Here is a 17444-nt window from a genome sequence, read left to right as displayed (position 1 = left end):
TCAAATGGAAATAAAAGCATTAATGGCAAAGGAGAAAGAACACTAATATTTTTGAACATCAGAGATAAGTACAGCATTCTTTGGAGAAAATTAGTATCAGATAGGAAAGTCTGGCAGAAAGTTTTGCCCAGCATTTAAGTGAAGAACCGTAAAACACAGGCCTACAACACTTAAAGATATCTATGAAAAGTGGTTGCTTTATTAAAACTAAGTGGATAAACCCCAAGGGAATGGGAGAAAACTAAACTCTGGCTAAAGTACAGATTTGACATCCATTTCCAAGCACCACATTGAAATGCAGTCCTCCCAACACCCTCCCAACACTGAAAGTCCACCAAAACTGCATCTGACTGCTCTGGAGCCTGGAGCTTCAAAATTGAGATGACAAAGGAGCATTTTCTGCCCATGAGGCACAATAAGAGTTCTGTCATGGAAAGCTAAAACCTAAGGCAGCATGGAAAGTGAAGAATAATGTACATTTTAAAACAAGAGAACAGAATAATGAAGAACAAAAGAGCTTAGAGCAACACTCCAGCATATGCTGCATGTCACATTCAACAGGTGACAGCTTCCTCCACAACTTCATGTAAATACCAGAGGCTTCAGCACATGCACAATTAGTGTGAGAAAACCACAAGTAGTTCTCTCTTCACACTTGTACCTCACTCTAAAGCCAAAGATGGCCTTTGGAAGTGTTCAGGCACCTCCCCCTCAAGAAGCTGCTAGACACTGCTGAGGCAGTGCTTTCATCTTTCACACATGCCAAGCCCTACAAATACTGAGCACGTAGCCTTTATTTCTGTATTTCTATATAAACACAATGATTACCCTCATCATCCCTTCCACATCCCCTGCCCCTGCTTTGGAACAGCACAACTATTTATGCACCAACACAGGAGAGCTGATGAGGGAACAGATCAGGAATGGGACTGCTGTTTCCCATTCCAGACTGCTTTTTTTGCTCTGCAAGGACATCTCTTTCAGCTGCAGACTTCACAGAATCAGAAGGTACCAGGGAGGAACAGAATATTTTAAGACAGACACTGGAGTCAGAAGCCCCAGGTGAAACAGGAATGGCAGAGCTGCTCTAAACTGGGACTAACTCATCCTGGCAGAACAATGCAAGGCAAATTCACTCAGCATTAATCCCTGTGCAGAAGCCAAGAGAAAGCCCTAATCTTAGGGATTTGGGGGAATATTAGCAGCCTGCATACACTGGCCGTCTTCAGAGGGTGAATTCTTTGCCATTTCCCAAATCTTCACCTTGAGAAGAAGGCAAAAAAGTAACAGTAAAATGCAGTACTGTGCCTGTACAGGAAAACAGCAGATAACCCATCCATGAGGTAAGCCTAGACATCATACTATAAAAGTTTCTCTAAGAAGCACAGTGCTTTTTGGTTGTTGTTTTGGTTTTTGGTGCTTGTTTGTGGTGGTTTTTAATTACTTGTTCCCCCTACGCAGCATTTATCTCCCTACTGGGTACCCTGGGAATTCCCACTGTGAGGAGACAGTTTGTTTTACACTGGGAATCTTGTAAACAGCAGTCATGCAAATTTCAGTCTGTTCACAGATCATAAATTACAACTATTTATGAAAAACTAAGACAGAACATGAAGCTTCAATATCCTCATACTATGCAAATCCTAATTTTCTCCTCCAATTAGGGATACAACTCTAAAGCTAGGGGCCACCAGTGATCAACCCAGACAAACCAAACTTCTCACCCTCCAACAGAGAAATTGGCACTGTAGTTCAGGGCAGTGGTACAGTTACAGGGGGCAGCCAGCACCAAATGCTTTCAATTAGACTGATTTCTAGCTTGGTGACAAAAGACCACAGGGCTACAATAGGCTATCCCATAAAAATATTTGCTCCACTATGGAATGATCATGCCAGAATTATGGCATTACTGGAACCAGCAACAATAACCCTCAGTCTTGTCTTGATTAGCTGCAGTTAATTAAGTATCCAGAGCAACATGAGTAATTCAAATTATTTCAACATGCACTACTTTGTATATCTGTCAACAGATTTTTTTTTTAACCAGTAACTACTTACTCATAATGGACATTCAGAGAAAGACAAATTACTACCTTCTGAGAAAGGAAAAGATTATGAGCTTCATTCACCACTGCAAAGATATTCAATGCCTTGCATGGAAGAGAGTGCACAGCAGCTAAGCATAGTTAATCAAGATTCAAAAAGGAAAGTAGAGAACTCAAATATCCTCCTTTTTCTTCTATTCACTGAAAAAAAAGAGCACTAATCCACCACTAAATGCAGAATCAAGAAATCCAATTCCCTTTCCCTCTCTCCCCTCCCTTCCCCCAGCTCCCAAAGCAGAATGTGCATAGAAGGACTTCCCGTACTGAGTGTAGCACCTGGGTAATTATGAATTACAACTGTGCAAACCACTGTACTAAATAGAGATGCTTGCCACTTAATTAAACCCTTTCTTAGAGAGGAAATGCATACACATTCACACTATCTCCTCTCTTAATTGGTCTCAGACACTGCAGGAAGTTAGTCCCCAAGATTTGTCAGGCAGCCAGCTCACAGATGTTTGAGAAAGAAAACCAGGTCAGCATTCCCAGGTTCACTTCTTTGGCTCGAGGCGACAGGTCAGCAGATCGGTGTCTGCTGTCTGCAGCTGGCAGCTCCACCAAGGGAAAATGATTCCTCAGCACTGGCCCAAATTCCTGCCAAACTGCACTTCCCTTGCAGGGCTGGCCTGGCCAGTGAGCTCCCCAGAGAGCCCCAGGAGCTCCAGGAGATGGCACTGCTGCAGCCACCTGCACTCACCCTAAAGGCCTCTGTGGGCACTCCCCAAACCACACCCAGGGAACCCCAAGTGTCTCTGGGCAGCCTCACACCACCAGCACCTGCCTGACACCACAACTGCAGTGGGATGTGACTCAGAACACCCAAACCCCTGAGCAGAGCGTCTGAGCTCCACACAAGAGTACAAGCACACTCCTCTTTGATACATCAGCTCCACCTCTAATTTCCACACTGTATTCCATGTCACACACTGTATTCCATGGCCCTTCAGAAAAAGACAGCTGAGATCCCCACTGTGGAAAAAAACTGAAACTATTCTAAAAAGTTGTATGAACAATATCTTTTGGGTTTTCCTACACATGAACACCAAGCCTGAGCTGACAGTACCATTGGCAACAGAAAACAGCTCTCCAAAAAGGAAACACTGACTTAAATAGGCCATGATCAATATATTTGATCACCAATATAAAATAACTCTGCTGTGTATACAAAGATCTTTCAACTCAGCAGATGAATCTGTAAAAACTTTATACTCATTACTTCCATTAAAAAAACACGAAGCAAAATAGCAAACCAAAAAAAACCCTATATCACACCTTACTTTTTATTACCTCAGAAAAGGAAAACAGCTTGGACTAAAACTCCTCTGAAGCTGTTGTTTGTGGCCCACCTGGCAGCCTTCACCCACTTGTATGACTCTTCAGCCAAACTCCAAGCTTTCAAAATTTGCAATCTTCTGCCACTTATGGAATAACACAAAGACAAATTTAGCATTAAACCTTGTCAGCTGCTATCAGTGGCTATCAGTACCTTCAGTATCTGAGTTACTGCCTCAGCTTTAACAAATACCTGATGCACATCTTTTTCCATCACTCAGTACTCCAGGGTATATCTATTTATGGATAGCAAATCACTTGCTAAATTCATTAGAGGACAAAAACAATATCAACCAAACACAGACAAACAGCAGCAAAAGAGGCTTATTTAGATTAATAGCTCACAGAACAAGCACCCTCATTTTTTATTTGGGCATCCTCTCCATGCTGCACAAGGGAAAGGCAGAACAATAACAGCACTGCTCTGAAAATGCAATTCTAAGGCTTGGGGTGGGGAGAAAAGAACCAAACTGTGAAGAACTCCTATTAAACAACACAAAATTAGGAATGTGTGGTGTAAACATGACGTTTACAATGTCAGCTAGAGAAATAGTTTCATATTCCATTAAAGCAATCTGCACAAACCATTTTCATACCAAGGTACAGCCCGGAGTACTGGGCAAGGAGACGGTGAGAGCATGCAGGCAGCATGAAAGAGTTTAAAAGTTCTGCCGGCAGCAATGGCTAGTTTTCCTGAGCGCAGCTGCCCCTTCCGAGGCTGATGGATTGGATTCACGGCGGGCTGAGCCCCGGCTGCAGCGAGCCCGCGCCTTCCCCTGCAGGACAGCGGGCGCCATCCTGTGGCACTTCTGAGCTTTGTCACCCAAATAAAGCCGCTGCTGTCACCCAAAACCTGCCCCAAGTATTCTTCTGTTAAAATAGATAAACTGTTAATTGGCAGTAGAGGAACTGCCTGGAAAATATCTATAAGCTAATAGTTCACTGCTGAAAAAACAACCGAGTGTGTCACGATTAACGTGGTTTGTCAGTGAAGATGGTCAACAACTCAATTTCTCAAATACTGGATTTTGAAGAAATAGAAACTACATCAGCACATCCTGAAGAGACAGAGTATAAGAAGCTTGTTTTCTCAACACAACCCTTTCCTAATAAGAGTCCTAAAAAAATCTATGTAAAAATATCCTTCTATAGGACAGCACACTCCAAAATAAATAAGACTTTCTGCTCACAGAGCAAGAATTTAGCATTTTGTGGTTTTTATCCATTTACAGCTGAAACCAATTCTACAGCAGAAATATCAAGTCAGAGCAACACATGACAAATGTATGAAAATCCCTGGCAGCATAACAGTAACACACAAAAAAGACCTAGATCCACAATAAAAACCAGAGCCAACTATACTGCAAGGTAGGCAAGAGGAAGCTCAAGAAATCCAAAGGACAAATAACTGAACACAAGAAAGAGGACAAAGATTTATAATGTGTACACATGAAACATATATAACACATATGATGAGTCCTATTTCATTATCTAGCTACTGTTCAGCACAGGGATATTTTGCTATAGACTACAGCTGTCTTTGTTTCCACTGTTTATGAAGAGAGAGAAAGCCCAGGAGCTTACAAGTGGAATCCAGAACAAGCAAACAGAAGATTAGCCAGAGTCAACTGTTAATGAACTTGCTTTCCCCCCACAAGGTGAAGCATTATAAACACTCTTCCATTGTCACCAAAAAGAGACCAGTACTAAAAACAGTTGGATTACCACCACACTCCTGAAAGCTGCACCTCCTTCCCAAGTATTATTACATAAAATTACACTGCAAGGGCTGATCATAAGCCAATCTGACAAAAAGCCTGCTGGGAGCAGGCAATCAGTGAACAGAAACCACTGAGAGCAGACACTGAACAAGCCCTGTGGAAGTGCTGGAGGAAATGAAAAATCATCCTCTGCTAAAACGCCACACGCTGCATGCACTTCCCTTACATCCTCTGTACCCATGAAGAACCTGATAAGAAAAGATGAGAAATCCTAATTTATTCCCTCTTCCCTTTCTTATCTAGTTATTAGCAAACAGAACATTCCTCTGGCTCCTTGGGACAATCAGCCAACTTGTTCCTGTTTCTTTTCTACTATGAGATGGGCAATTAACTCTTCTCAAACTTTCACCAACAGCATTTTCCAGGATCCAACCAGGACAATGATCTCTCACCATCTTCATCACCTTCACAAAAATTAATGTAATTCATGCTGTAAGAAGTCTGAGCAAGAAAAGAAAAAGAACAATAGGGAGGGAGGGGGAAATCATCCAGTCCCAATTGCATGAAAAGATGATCTTTCTCAAGAGCAATTCCCCTTTCTGTAGAAGGTGCCATTAATAGCACTAAACAATATGGCCCAATCACAAAACTAGCACTTCACAGTGAATATTCTGATTTTAAATGAAGGAGTTATTAGACTTCAACAGGCAGAATCACTTGGTTCCATTTCTCTCCCACTGTGAAATTACCTCGTTAAACCTTTAACAGCTTGAGGTAAGTACAAAGCTTTTACTCCAAAAGGTTTTGTGAAAAGGATTCCTACAATTTCTGTCCATACATTACCATAGGAGACTTAGCATAATTCCATCTTCATCTAAATGTATGGATCCTCAGCAGATGCAGGACAGAATCTCAAGCTTGCTACCTACCAGCAGGCCTCAGGAAAAGGTTTGTTACCCTCATTAAACAGAAAACACTGAGGAAATTAAGGGAGCTTTCCCAAGTGGGAACACAAGTACTTTTTACATGAAGCAGAGATGTGTCCAAACCATCTGTGCATTTCCAAACAATCCCAGCAGTGTGCAGACACAGCTCTGTGGCTGGGTGTGTGGAATGAATGGAATGGAGACACAACTGGCAAGATGAGGTTCTGCTGCTCATGTTTTCAGCTTTGACCCAGTGTGGAAAGTGATCAATCCTCTTATCAATTATTTACAAAGCATCTCCTTTTCTCATGTAATAACACTGTAAATATTTAGAGAAAATAAAACAGTGTTGAAATATGGCACACAAAAGACTCATATATACACAGAAAACCTTCTGCAGCAGAAGAAAATGATCAAAAATTCCACTATTTCCCACTTCTTTTTATACCACATACACAGGGACCTTAAAAAATCTGGTTCACTGCTCCAGATGTCAGGAGGAGCTATTGAGTACCAGCACACAGACCAGCTGGTGTTAGAAAACACAACTGGGGAGTGGCTTTGACAAAATAACTAAAATAACAACATTTATTCAGCTGCTTTAGGGAAAGTCACAACATGATCCAGCAGCTAATTTTGATATCCAGATTTCAAGGGAAATATGTTTACAATAGTTTGCTACAACAAGCACACATTCTCTTCTCTGGACATCTAAAATTCTTCAAAATTCACTTATTAAGCAAGTGGAATCTCTTAACCAAATAAAAATGCAGCTATACATAAAAAATTTCAAGAATTCAAAATTGATCCCCAGTCTCAAAGACATTACTCAAGGTGACTTGGTGAAAAACATTTCTTAGTTCCCAAAGTTACTTAAAAAACCATGTTATTTTCTTCTCATATATAATAAAATGTACTAGAAGAGCTTCCACATGAAGAAGGGACAGAAAGAAGGCATGGCCAACACACTTAAGAGATCAGTCAGAAGATTAAGAGGAAAGGGCTGAAAAGTCTTACTTCCCTCCAGAGCTGTGAGCACATACCTGATATTTAAGCCAGTGCTCTGATCCAGTTTCTCCCAGCTTTGTAATTTTCCCAGAAGTTTCTAAAGTGAAGATTAAAAGTAGAGTTAGACATAGACACATGTTCTAACAGCTCACCACCAGAGCTGTAACAAAACTCAAAACCAGCGTTTTCTCATAATCCTCCATGCAAAGTCAGTGTCATTCCTTCTCCTGTGGATTTCCTGATCTTATCCAGCATTTTGGGTTTATCATTCTGCAGCCCTGGGTACCCAGGCTCCTCACACACCTGTTTGACACCACCATGTCTGGACAGAGCTTGATGCCAGAAAAAGCCTTTCCAGCAAAAGAAAAGTAACAGAGAAACATCAAGGCTAAAATAGACACTTATGATGAGATTATTCTGTACACAAAATCTCCAGCTGAACAGTAAATATCCCTTTTGCCTTTTACACATTCCTTGCCATGACTCCCCTCATGCTGACTTTCCAGTTTGGGAATGCCTGGTTTGAGTCCATTAATTAAAGGAGGTAATACAATACAGGAAGAGCCTAAAAGTCAGAACAGGCAATAGAGCAAACTCCTGTTCTGCTCATCCACCAGATGTCCCAGCTCCTCACCTCATTTTCCAATTCCACAGTCACGAGCTGTGCTTGGACTTTCTCAAAGCGTTCCAGCTTTCTCTGAAGACTTTCCACTTCCTCTTTAAGCAAACCATTGTTTTCTTTCATTTCCCTGTGATGAAGAGAGACAATTACTAGAGATTCATGCAACTCAATTCCCTTTCCCAAACTTTCAGATATACAGGAATCCCAAGGGAACCATGACATTCAACTGTCTCACTTCTATAACCTTCACAGCAAAGATGCTGCTACCAAAAAAATACAGTTTTATTGAAATTATTTTTTTCTACTCAAAATACCATCCTAATTATGCCCAAACAAGCTGAAGCTTTGTGTCTGCTTTACTATATGTCAAGACAAGGGTAACAAAAGACTCCAAACTCTGCTTTTCAGACTGGCTGGAACACAGTAAGCAGTACAGACCTGGGCTTTGGAGCACTGCTTGGTTTTACTTCTTACTTTTACTTTTCAATAGAGGTGTACAAGGGTGAAATAAATCTGTACAAAAGCAAATGACCTTTAATCTCTTGGTATGTTCCAGTGTAGAAAAACAAGCATGAGAAAAAATTCCAAGGCAAGCAATTTAAAATTATAATGAAATAATTACAAGACCAAAACCTAGGAAAATTACTTTAAAAAAAAAAAAAAAAAAAAAAAAAACTGGCAGGGTGACTCATGTAATTTTTTAAAAAGACAAACAACAATAACAAGAAACACCCAAAACTTTAAGGCAATTTATTTCACATTACATTTAATTCAATTTTTCAAACTGATTGCCACTTTGACAATCCAGAAAGCCTACCATACCCAATGGCTATATCAGAGTTTAGAAATTTAAACAAGACACTTTCTAAACATTATGCTGGAACAACAGGCCTTTAAAACAGTGTTAACAATAACTAAGCAAACCAGTTCTTAAAGGAATGTTCAGCTGCCTCTTTCTTCTACAGGAAATTCTTCCCCCAGTCTGTATGGAGTTCAACAATACATTTAAACATTGCATTTTGTCCTGGGTGGTGATTTTGGATTGTTAGAACAATGAATGCACATTCTGTGAGGCTCCTGTGTTCAAGAAGATTCCTCAGATCCTGTCAGATCCTCTCATCTAGTAAGCACCATGACACTGCTCAATTCATAGGCAGTATTTATATAAAATACTTCCTTCTGAGCTTTCCCATGTGGAAACCCTAAAGAGGGATGTAAAGTGCAGACAGTGCAGGTGTAGCATGTACAGAAGAACACACTGAACCCTTCCTTCACCTGAAGTAGGTATTTTCCTCCCTAAGCTGGCACAATTCACGCTCCATTTTTGGGAAACGAGCCAGTTCTGCCTTCATGCTCTTGACAATTACAGCATCATGTTCCTGCTGGGACAGCTTCTGCTCCAGATCCTGGAAAACACGGGATGAGAACAGGACAGCAATGAGGAAGTTGGAATTTGTAAGAGCTATTTCTGCACTGTACCTTTGATGCTCAAATCAAGGACTGGAATGAAGTTGGAAGGGAACTCAGGAGGTCATGTGGTCCAATCCATGCTCAAAGCAGGGATGACTCTTGCTGCACTTTTAACACCTGGGCTGGTCTCTTCTCTCTACACCTGCTTAGTCCAAGTTCACAACAAAAAAACCCTCAGTTACTCATTAAAATGATCCTCTTCTATCAACTGAACCAAATCTGTGATTTTCTTGTCCTCTATCCCTCCACCAACGAAATGCAGAGGGAAGCATTTGAATGGCCTGTAAGAATTAGGTACAGAAAGAAACACAAAAGTGCATTTCAACATTATGGTAAATGTTGGGGCATTTTCCATTAAAAACCCAAATTATTCAGGGCTGCGTTGCAGACTTATATCTTTTCATTTCAATGGAGAAAGTCTCCTCTTGCTGGCCATCAGGTTGGTTTTACAGCAAGGCAGTGCCACGGTCAGCACTGCTCAAACCAAAGTAACTCTCCACATCTGCCTCTGCTAGGAAGACAGGATAAATGAAAATGATACGCTTCCACCAACGTATGTGCTCATTTGGAAGCACAAAAAGCATCTCTACACTGATGTTTAAGATAGTGTAGTTTTGAAAGCTTTACAAGTAATTGCACTTTCTAAACACAACTGCAGAGGAAGGATTTTCTGGGAAGCAGAAAATAACTGTAGCTCATCACACACCATTGGAAAAAAGATCACTCTACAAGCAGTCTTTTGCAGAGCAAATTTCTGCTGTGGCACAAGACCAAAAAAAAGCATTCCTACAGAGCACTGCTTAAGGATATAAATCACCTTTCTATAGAGAAAGCATGCTTTTTTCAATCAATTGATACAATAAAGGCAAAGTGTCATGTTACAGCTAATTGTGGATAGCCTGGCCCACCCAAGCTCAACTCTTGCTAGCAACCAATTCAGGTACTTACATGACAAACTAAACTTTACTTCTGCAACAGCCAGTTTTTTAAAAAGCAATGTTCTGTTTTTCCACTGAAGGAATTAAAATCTAAAGCTTTATATAGATCACAAAGTTTCTTACCTTAATTTTCTGTTCATATTCTGACAGTAAGGCCTGGCTTGCCTGCAGTGTCTGGATTTGCTGACTGGCCTCCTGCCATTTCCTGTCAGATGAAGACACAAGAGGCACTTGAGCAGCCAGAATTCAGGTACCAGAAACAACCCACCTTCAGAAGTCTCTGACCAGCAGAGTCAAACAGCACTAACAAGGTAAATGTTACTCATATATAACATTTGCTCTTTCAGTCTCACAGTCATATCAGCTCCCTCTTATTTAGAGGCAGAAATATCCATTCATTTTAATAAAAAGAATCATATTGAGAAAAATACAAAAAAATCAAGCCACTTAACTCTAAGAACAAATATATACTCAGAATAAACAAAAATTCACAACTTAGAAATTGAAGAGCAGAAGTTAGCAAGCAAGAAAAAACACTCATAGCTTTCAATTACCACTCCGCTAAGATTTAAGGTTTCATATTTCTGTTCTGTTCAGTCCATAAAGTTCAGATCAGCCCTTCCCACCCACGTGCCTTCTGGTAACTCTTCACCAAGAACACAAAACATCACTGAGATTTAAAGCTCAAGTTTGTGGGTTTTTTTCCTCAAGGTACAATTAAAATTGCACCTCAGAGTTGCTTTCAAACAACAGCTATAACCTGCACACCCAGATCAAAGAAGCCCTTTGAAGAGCAGAAATCAAACACTGTTGAAAGTTGTCTGAGTGATGACAGCTGCACAAGACTGAGGTTCTGTTTGCCTTTTTCTCCCTAATGTCATTCATCCCTTGCTTACTTTTTTTCAATATCCAACTGCTCCATGAGTTCCTGCTTCTGAGAGTCTTGGCTTGTCATCTGCATTTCTTGGTTCATTATATCCAATTGCAGCTCTGATATTTTTCCATTTAATACAGTGATTGTCTGAATTAATGGGAAAAAAAAAAAAAGCATAAACACACAAGGCTGTGACTTTCCAAGCCAGATGATGATAGAAATCATTTCCAACTAAAAAGTAATGACACAATCTTAGAAACAAACCCACACTCCTGCAAAACTTCAGACCTGCAAACCTATCTCAAACAAATACAAGAGAAAATCATTTTGCACTTTAATTTGCCATCCAAATTGTCATTTGCATTATCTCTTAAATAGGTAACCTCAAATTTTAAAGTTAGGTGATGTTTTTTTCTAAATATATTAACTCTAAAGAAAAGCTCACAGGTTTGTTTCCAATAGCCATTACTCAGCTCCCTGTAACAGAGAAAAAGAGAAATATCTCAAAACATCACATATGCAATGTGTCTTCTAGACAGAGAGACAGGTAGAGTTCTCATCTTGATACTGATAAGAATAAAACAGACACATCTTTTAGGTGGCTTTAATTTCTCTAATGTACCATCACTCTCCCCCTGGTTTTAATCACTGATAACTGGAACATGAAATCTGTTTACCTGCTTTATCACATTGCTACATTTCCAGTGACACCAGGCAGGAGCAGGGCTTAAGGACTTAGTGATTGCTGATCAACAGCTGGTACAGGAAAGTTACAAATTAAATAGTTGAACTTAACTATAATGCTGTCTGAGGACATTGAGGGTTGAGAGGATGGTCTGGACATCCAAATATACTGAAACTCTTACCCAAGCATCCATTCTGCAGTAGAATGCACAGGCATTTAAGACCCTTCAGGAAGACACACTTGGTACTTAATGTTGCTCTCATCCACTTTGCCGTTCTTTTGACTTCCCTGAACACTTTCCTACATTATTTCCTCCATCACTGTCCCTTTCTTCACACTTCTGAACCCAGATGCTGGATGTTGCATTACACTTTTTTTCTTTTTCTCCATAACACCTTGTCTAAGAAATCTCTTTTCCTTCTGACCTGCTCACTGTATCTGGGTTTGTTTTGATTCTAAACACAGAAAAGACACACACCACCAGGGTGTATTCATTTCCAGGTGATGAACACAATGTTCCAGTTATTTTTTTTAAATCAAAAAGGGCATTTTCAAGTCACAAGATCTGCAAAGTCACCTGGAGCTATGGATGGATTAAAAATTACTCTGTTCTTACCTCATTAGCTTCAGCTAATTTGCTCTCCTTCTCTTGCAGCTTCTTACTCATGGTCTCCATGCTCTTCTTGTAAGATTTGTTCATCTCCATTTGTTCTTTCAGCTTGTTTTCAGCCTCTGCTTCCCTTTCCTGGTACTGTTTTATGCGTGTGAGCAGCTCCTGGTTACGGTCGGCCTCTCGCTGGCCAAGGGAAAAAACACAGAGAGATTTAAGAAGAAAGCAGCAGAAAGGTGAAGCCATTTTTCCTTCTTTTGTCCTCATTCCTCATTACTGTGATCACCAATGGTAATTGCTTCATCATGAAGCAAAGTTACTCAGACTACAGCTTTAACCTAGCAAGGACAAAAATTTATCAGCAGTAACTCAGTGGAATTACCCAAGGAATTACCCAGGGAAATGGAGCTTGAAAATTAAGAGACCACATTTTCCAAATCTCTTTCACTAAGACATGACTGTGAGAATACAGATGTGGCTTCACAGACTCCACTGCACACTCTCCAGCAGATTAAAGATGAAAAAATTCAATCTCCAGTTTAAAGCTGACCCACACACAGCAAATTGACTTTCAGAAACTCAGCCCTCAATAGCTGGGTTAATCAGACAAACTTCCCTCTGCAACTTCTGGAATTGAGGCTATTTAAAAGAAAATATTAACTAACACAATAAATACTCTTGCAGTCTGACAGCCTTTCATATACCATTTCAATTTACTCCTACCACAATTGATCAATACTTATTGAAAAAATGCATAATAAATTGCTTTGCTAATCAAAGCAACTGGAGACATGGATTTGCATAGTAAGCAAGGATTATGCAAAGCAATGTGAGGTTCCTAAAACCTTTATCCACATGACTCAGAAAAACACAGAATCTGAGCAGGGTAATTACCACAGTGCTGGATTAATGCTGCTCCCTTTTTTTGTACCAGTATTTCAAGGGTTTCTGTGACTGACTCAGCTGCATTCCAGTTTGAACTCTTCCTGGCCTAATCCCACATCACCTTACTTCAGAGGAAGGAGGAATTTAGTCACTGACTCTCTATTTCACAACCACACACTAAATCTGTCACCCTCATAAAACACAACAAAACATACTTATTATTTTTTACAGATTTCTTTTTCAATAATCAGCCACACAGAAGACTTTTATTATGCTACAAAAGCCACTGATCCACAGCTTATTCCAGTAATGTCGTTAAGCAAACATATGTGGGCAGAAAAGCAGAACCCAATAAAAGCTATTAGTCCCTGAGTGAGGCTCAGTGTTTTATCAGTGCAGGCTCTCTAGCGTGACACTGCATGCCTGGAACTGCTGCCATTCCAATTAATTACAGTCACACAAACCAAATGCTGCCAATTGTGCCAGCAGAACTTTAAACCCTCTAGGAGAAAAATTATTAAATACTTCTGGGAGAAACATATAACAAATCCCTTTTGTTACTGCTACCCGTGACAACTTGAGGGCTAAGCTAAGAGAATCCAGTGATCAGATCATCAGTCTGTGAACCTAACGAGGTTTCAAGTTCAAACTCTTGTGCACATTAGTAGGTTAGTGCAGGGCACTGAGAGGGGACCTGCAGAGCAGTTCTGCAGATGTATTGGTGCTGGCAACTTGATAGCCACACCTGCAGTAAATGCAAACACAGTGAATGCATTACAGAATGACTGAAGTCCTGCTCTGAAGACAGTGTCCATTAGCAGTTAGAGAACACCAGGCTTGCACCTGCAGTGCACCTCTGAGTTTAGTTTCACTCCAAAAAGAGAGTAACCATACACATTCTGAGACAGACCACTGCAAACCAGTGCACATCCCTGAACCAGACCACTGATGTAAATGCTCTCCATGTGTTCTGGCTTAGGCCAATGCTCCCAAGCCACGAGCAAACACCACACTCACCTCATAGTTCCTGGCATTGGTGTTGGCTGCCTTCTCCAGCTCGATGCGAGCTCGTTTGTGGCTCAGCTCCATCTGCATCTTCTCCCGTTCCACCTGCAGCAGCTGGGATTTGGAGTGGATCTGCCCAGCCTGCTCCTCCAGCTGGCCAGGTCATGTGTGAAAAGGGACATTGCACACCATTAACAGCACAACAGTATCATCATGCCTGCCCTGTACTGCTCAGCTGATATTAATTTGTCATTTTACAAACTATCACCACATTGTGGTACCTCTCACACCGGCTGTACATGGGGAAACTCAGAGTTCAACTCCACACTCAGAAACCCACAGCAAACCAAGGTGAATTGGAAATAAACTAATTCATGGTTCTTAGGTCAGAATTTCTCAATCTCTAGATGTAGCCTGATAAAATCTACTCTCTGTCTAAAAAGCTAATTATGAAGTACCCAAGCCTAAGAAGCACAAATTATGCTCCCAATAAAAGTAAGTGCTGAGCAAAATAACACATTTTTGCATGAGTTCTACAACATTACCCTTCATTTATTCATTCAAATTACCTGAGAGCACAGACAATACTAACAGAACTGCTCACATCCTGGTGATGTACATCCAACACACAGTCAATGGAGACTCTAACCAGAGAGAGCTTCCTGCAACTACTGCTGCCACCAGAGATGTAGCACAGACAGAAAAAGCTTAAATTTTTGTCAACATTCCACATGCAAATCAGATTTACATTCCAAAGAAGCAAACTTATTTTTTACTTGGAGACTAAAATAGAAATTATATTAAGATACAGAATAGAGAAACTTCATTCCAGCCTAATAAACAGTCCCTGGGATCTAAGATGTCAATTTACTTTATGCTTTATGAGCCTGAAGCAGCTAAGACAACAAAAAAGCAAATAACCCAGGTGGATAAGAAAGCACAACTGGTTTGCATATCAAAGCCACAGCTCAATGCAAGTCTCCTGGATGTGTCCAGGCTAAGAAGCCTTTAAATCCTGAAAAAAGGTAACAAAGTGTCTTACTAGAAAAATGTTAAGATATAAAGCTCCTTTGTTCAGCAATATGAAAACAACTCACAATTTTATTTCCTGAGCTGGTACACAGATATAACCAGCAGGGAATAAATTCAAAGACCTTTCTTAAACTTTTACAAAACAGAAATAAATCTGTCTGACACTGTAAAAAAAAAATAAATATATTCTGGAAAAATTCCAGAATGGTGACAGAAAGCTTCCTTTGTTTGTTTGTGTCAATTTCTGAACGTCAATTTCAGAACGTCAATTTCAGAACTGAATGAAATTCCCAGCTCCTGGAATCAAAAGGAGCACACAACCACACAAAAATGATACTGCAGGAATCACCAAGATGAGGACTCCTCACCTGCATCCTCTGCTGGTACTGCATCTGTAAGGAGCTCTGAGTTGATCCTGGTGTAGCCATTCCAGACACTCCCTCCATACGCTGGGAAATGAAGTTGTTGAGGGATCTCAGCGTGGAGAAGACAGTGGTATTATTTTCCAAGTCCTCCATGGCTCTGGAAATGGACAGAAAATCATCAGCAAAACACTCAGAGCAAGATGCTTTGCTAAAGAGGGATCCACCACTGCCCTGAGGGAACACTAAACACGAGGTCTTCCAATTTACAGGGTAAAAATCAACCTGCAAATCACTGCTGGGATCCACAGAAAACATGACCCCACCCAGGCTGAAGTTGTAATTTTCTCTGAAATGAGAAAAAAATGCAAGACCACCTCTTCTTCTCTGACCAAACCAAACTCATTGTTCTTCCCCTCAATTTTTGAAGCTGATGGGAGCAGAACTAACTCCACGGTAGCAGCAAACCCTTCCTGCTACACAACTTGTTTCTGGTTTCCCAGAAGCACTTTGGACTCCACTGATCACTTGTATAAGTGAAACTGCATCTCATTATAATATAATGAAATGTAGCTCTTCCTTCCAATTCAGAAGGGGACTAACTAGAAGAATTAAGGGTGGAGCTCAGAAAAGCCTGCAAGGTTTCCCAGGAGATTTCAGGAAACCTTAGGTGAGTGCCTCCAGTGACTGCACACTCCATAAATCCCCAGAAACACCTGAGAAAGTCCCGGACCAGGAAAAGCAGCCACAACAAGCACATGGCTTGTGGCACACACAGAGCCCTGGGGCTGCACCCCGGGGTCACACTGCAGCCGCTGTTTGCATTCACAGCATCACGAGCAGGCGGCGTAAGAGCGGCGCACAAGCAACAGATCTGCCAAAACCCAAACTGAGAGCTGGATACCAGACACACCTGCCGGCAGCAAGCCCTTTCTCAAACCTATAAATAATTAAGGTGACACTGAGGTGTGGGACTCGGTCCGCTTCAGGAACCCCCGTGGCCAAGGCTGCCCCGGGGCACCGAGAGCGGCCGCGGCGGGCACGGGGCAGCTCCGGGCACCGAGGGATTCACCCGCACGACTCCGCCAGGGGAAGGGCGGGGTGAGACGGGCGCGGTCGGAGCCCTCCTTCCCTCCCCTCGCCCTCCTTCTCTCCCCTTTGCCCCGTCCCTCCCTCAGCGCTCACCGCCGCGCGCCCCGCTTGGATCTCCCTCCTCGCCCCGGCCACGGGATCTCGCGGGAACTCCGCGCCCGCCTCTCGCGAGAACGGCGGGGCCGGCAGCCGTAAGTGCGGCACTATGAGCGCAGCACTGCCCGCGCTACCGTAATGTCCTGAGCTCGGAGCGCGCCCTCCGAGCACCGACCCACTCAGCTGCCCCAAATAAGCTGCTGATGATGATGATGATGAGAAAGGCCTGGGAGTCTTAAAACAGCTTCTCGTATAACTCGTGCCACAGTCAGCCTGATAAAAGCAGTATTTAATATGAAATTTGTCACTTTCAGATAAGGCAGCAGCTGAATTTGTTTGTGCGAACAGATTTCCGGCGATTCGGTTATTCTCCCTGCTGGGATCTTAGGAACATCTTGTCTTGTTGCCTGAGAAACACCACTGGCCACACCTAAAAAGCACTGGGGAGATGATCTGCATGGCCATGACCCTTCCCCACTGCCACTGACTGGATTTATGAGTGCCAGGAAGCAGCAACTCCTAAATATAACCCGAGTCTGCAGGAGAGGCAGCAGAGCCATGGGGCTGAACATTCCCAAGGCAGTCGTGCCTCTCTGTGTGTTACACACTCTGCATGAGGATGCAGATCCTGATGTGCACAGAAACATTTTCTAAGAGGCACTGAATTGGCTCAAACTCCCC

The 17444-nt window shown here is 41.7% G+C and overlaps 1 protein-coding gene across 3 annotated transcripts in view; it reads right to left on the bottom strand.

Moving 5' to 3' along the window:
* The window catches only part of MAD1L1 (mitotic arrest deficient 1 like 1), a 347684-nt gene extending 330784 nt beyond the window's left edge, over positions 1-16900 (bottom strand). For 2 of the 3 annotated variants that reach the window (XM_059484718.1, XM_059484720.1), the window contains exons 1-9: positions 16761-16900; positions 15582-15735; positions 14194-14334; positions 12298-12477; positions 11019-11143; positions 10246-10327; positions 8990-9120; positions 7727-7841; positions 7128-7189 (exon numbers count right to left, since the gene is read on the bottom strand). In XM_059484718.1, coding sequence (XP_059340701.1) covers positions 7128-7189; positions 7727-7841; positions 8990-9120; positions 10246-10327; positions 11019-11143; positions 12298-12477; positions 14194-14334; positions 15582-15731 — 986 coding nt within the window. In that variant the 5' untranslated portion in view covers positions 15732-15735; positions 16761-16900. Of the gene's footprint in view, positions 1-7127; positions 7190-7726; positions 7842-8989; positions 9121-10245; positions 10328-11018; positions 11144-12297; positions 12478-14193; positions 14335-15581; positions 15736-16488; positions 16504-16760 lie in introns of those variants that run through there. The other variant, XM_059484719.1, reaches the window with a different exon arrangement.
* Positions 16901-17444: the final 544 nt, after the last annotated feature.

The sequence above is a fragment of the Ammospiza nelsoni genome, chromosome 17 (assembly GCF_027579445.1).
Source record: "Ammospiza nelsoni isolate bAmmNel1 chromosome 17, bAmmNel1.pri, whole genome shotgun sequence".
Lineage (NCBI taxonomy): Eukaryota > Metazoa > Chordata > Aves > Passeriformes > Passerellidae > Ammospiza > Ammospiza nelsoni.
Note: the sequence above shows the minus strand (reverse complement) of the source record. Positions and strands in the feature narration are given on the sequence as shown.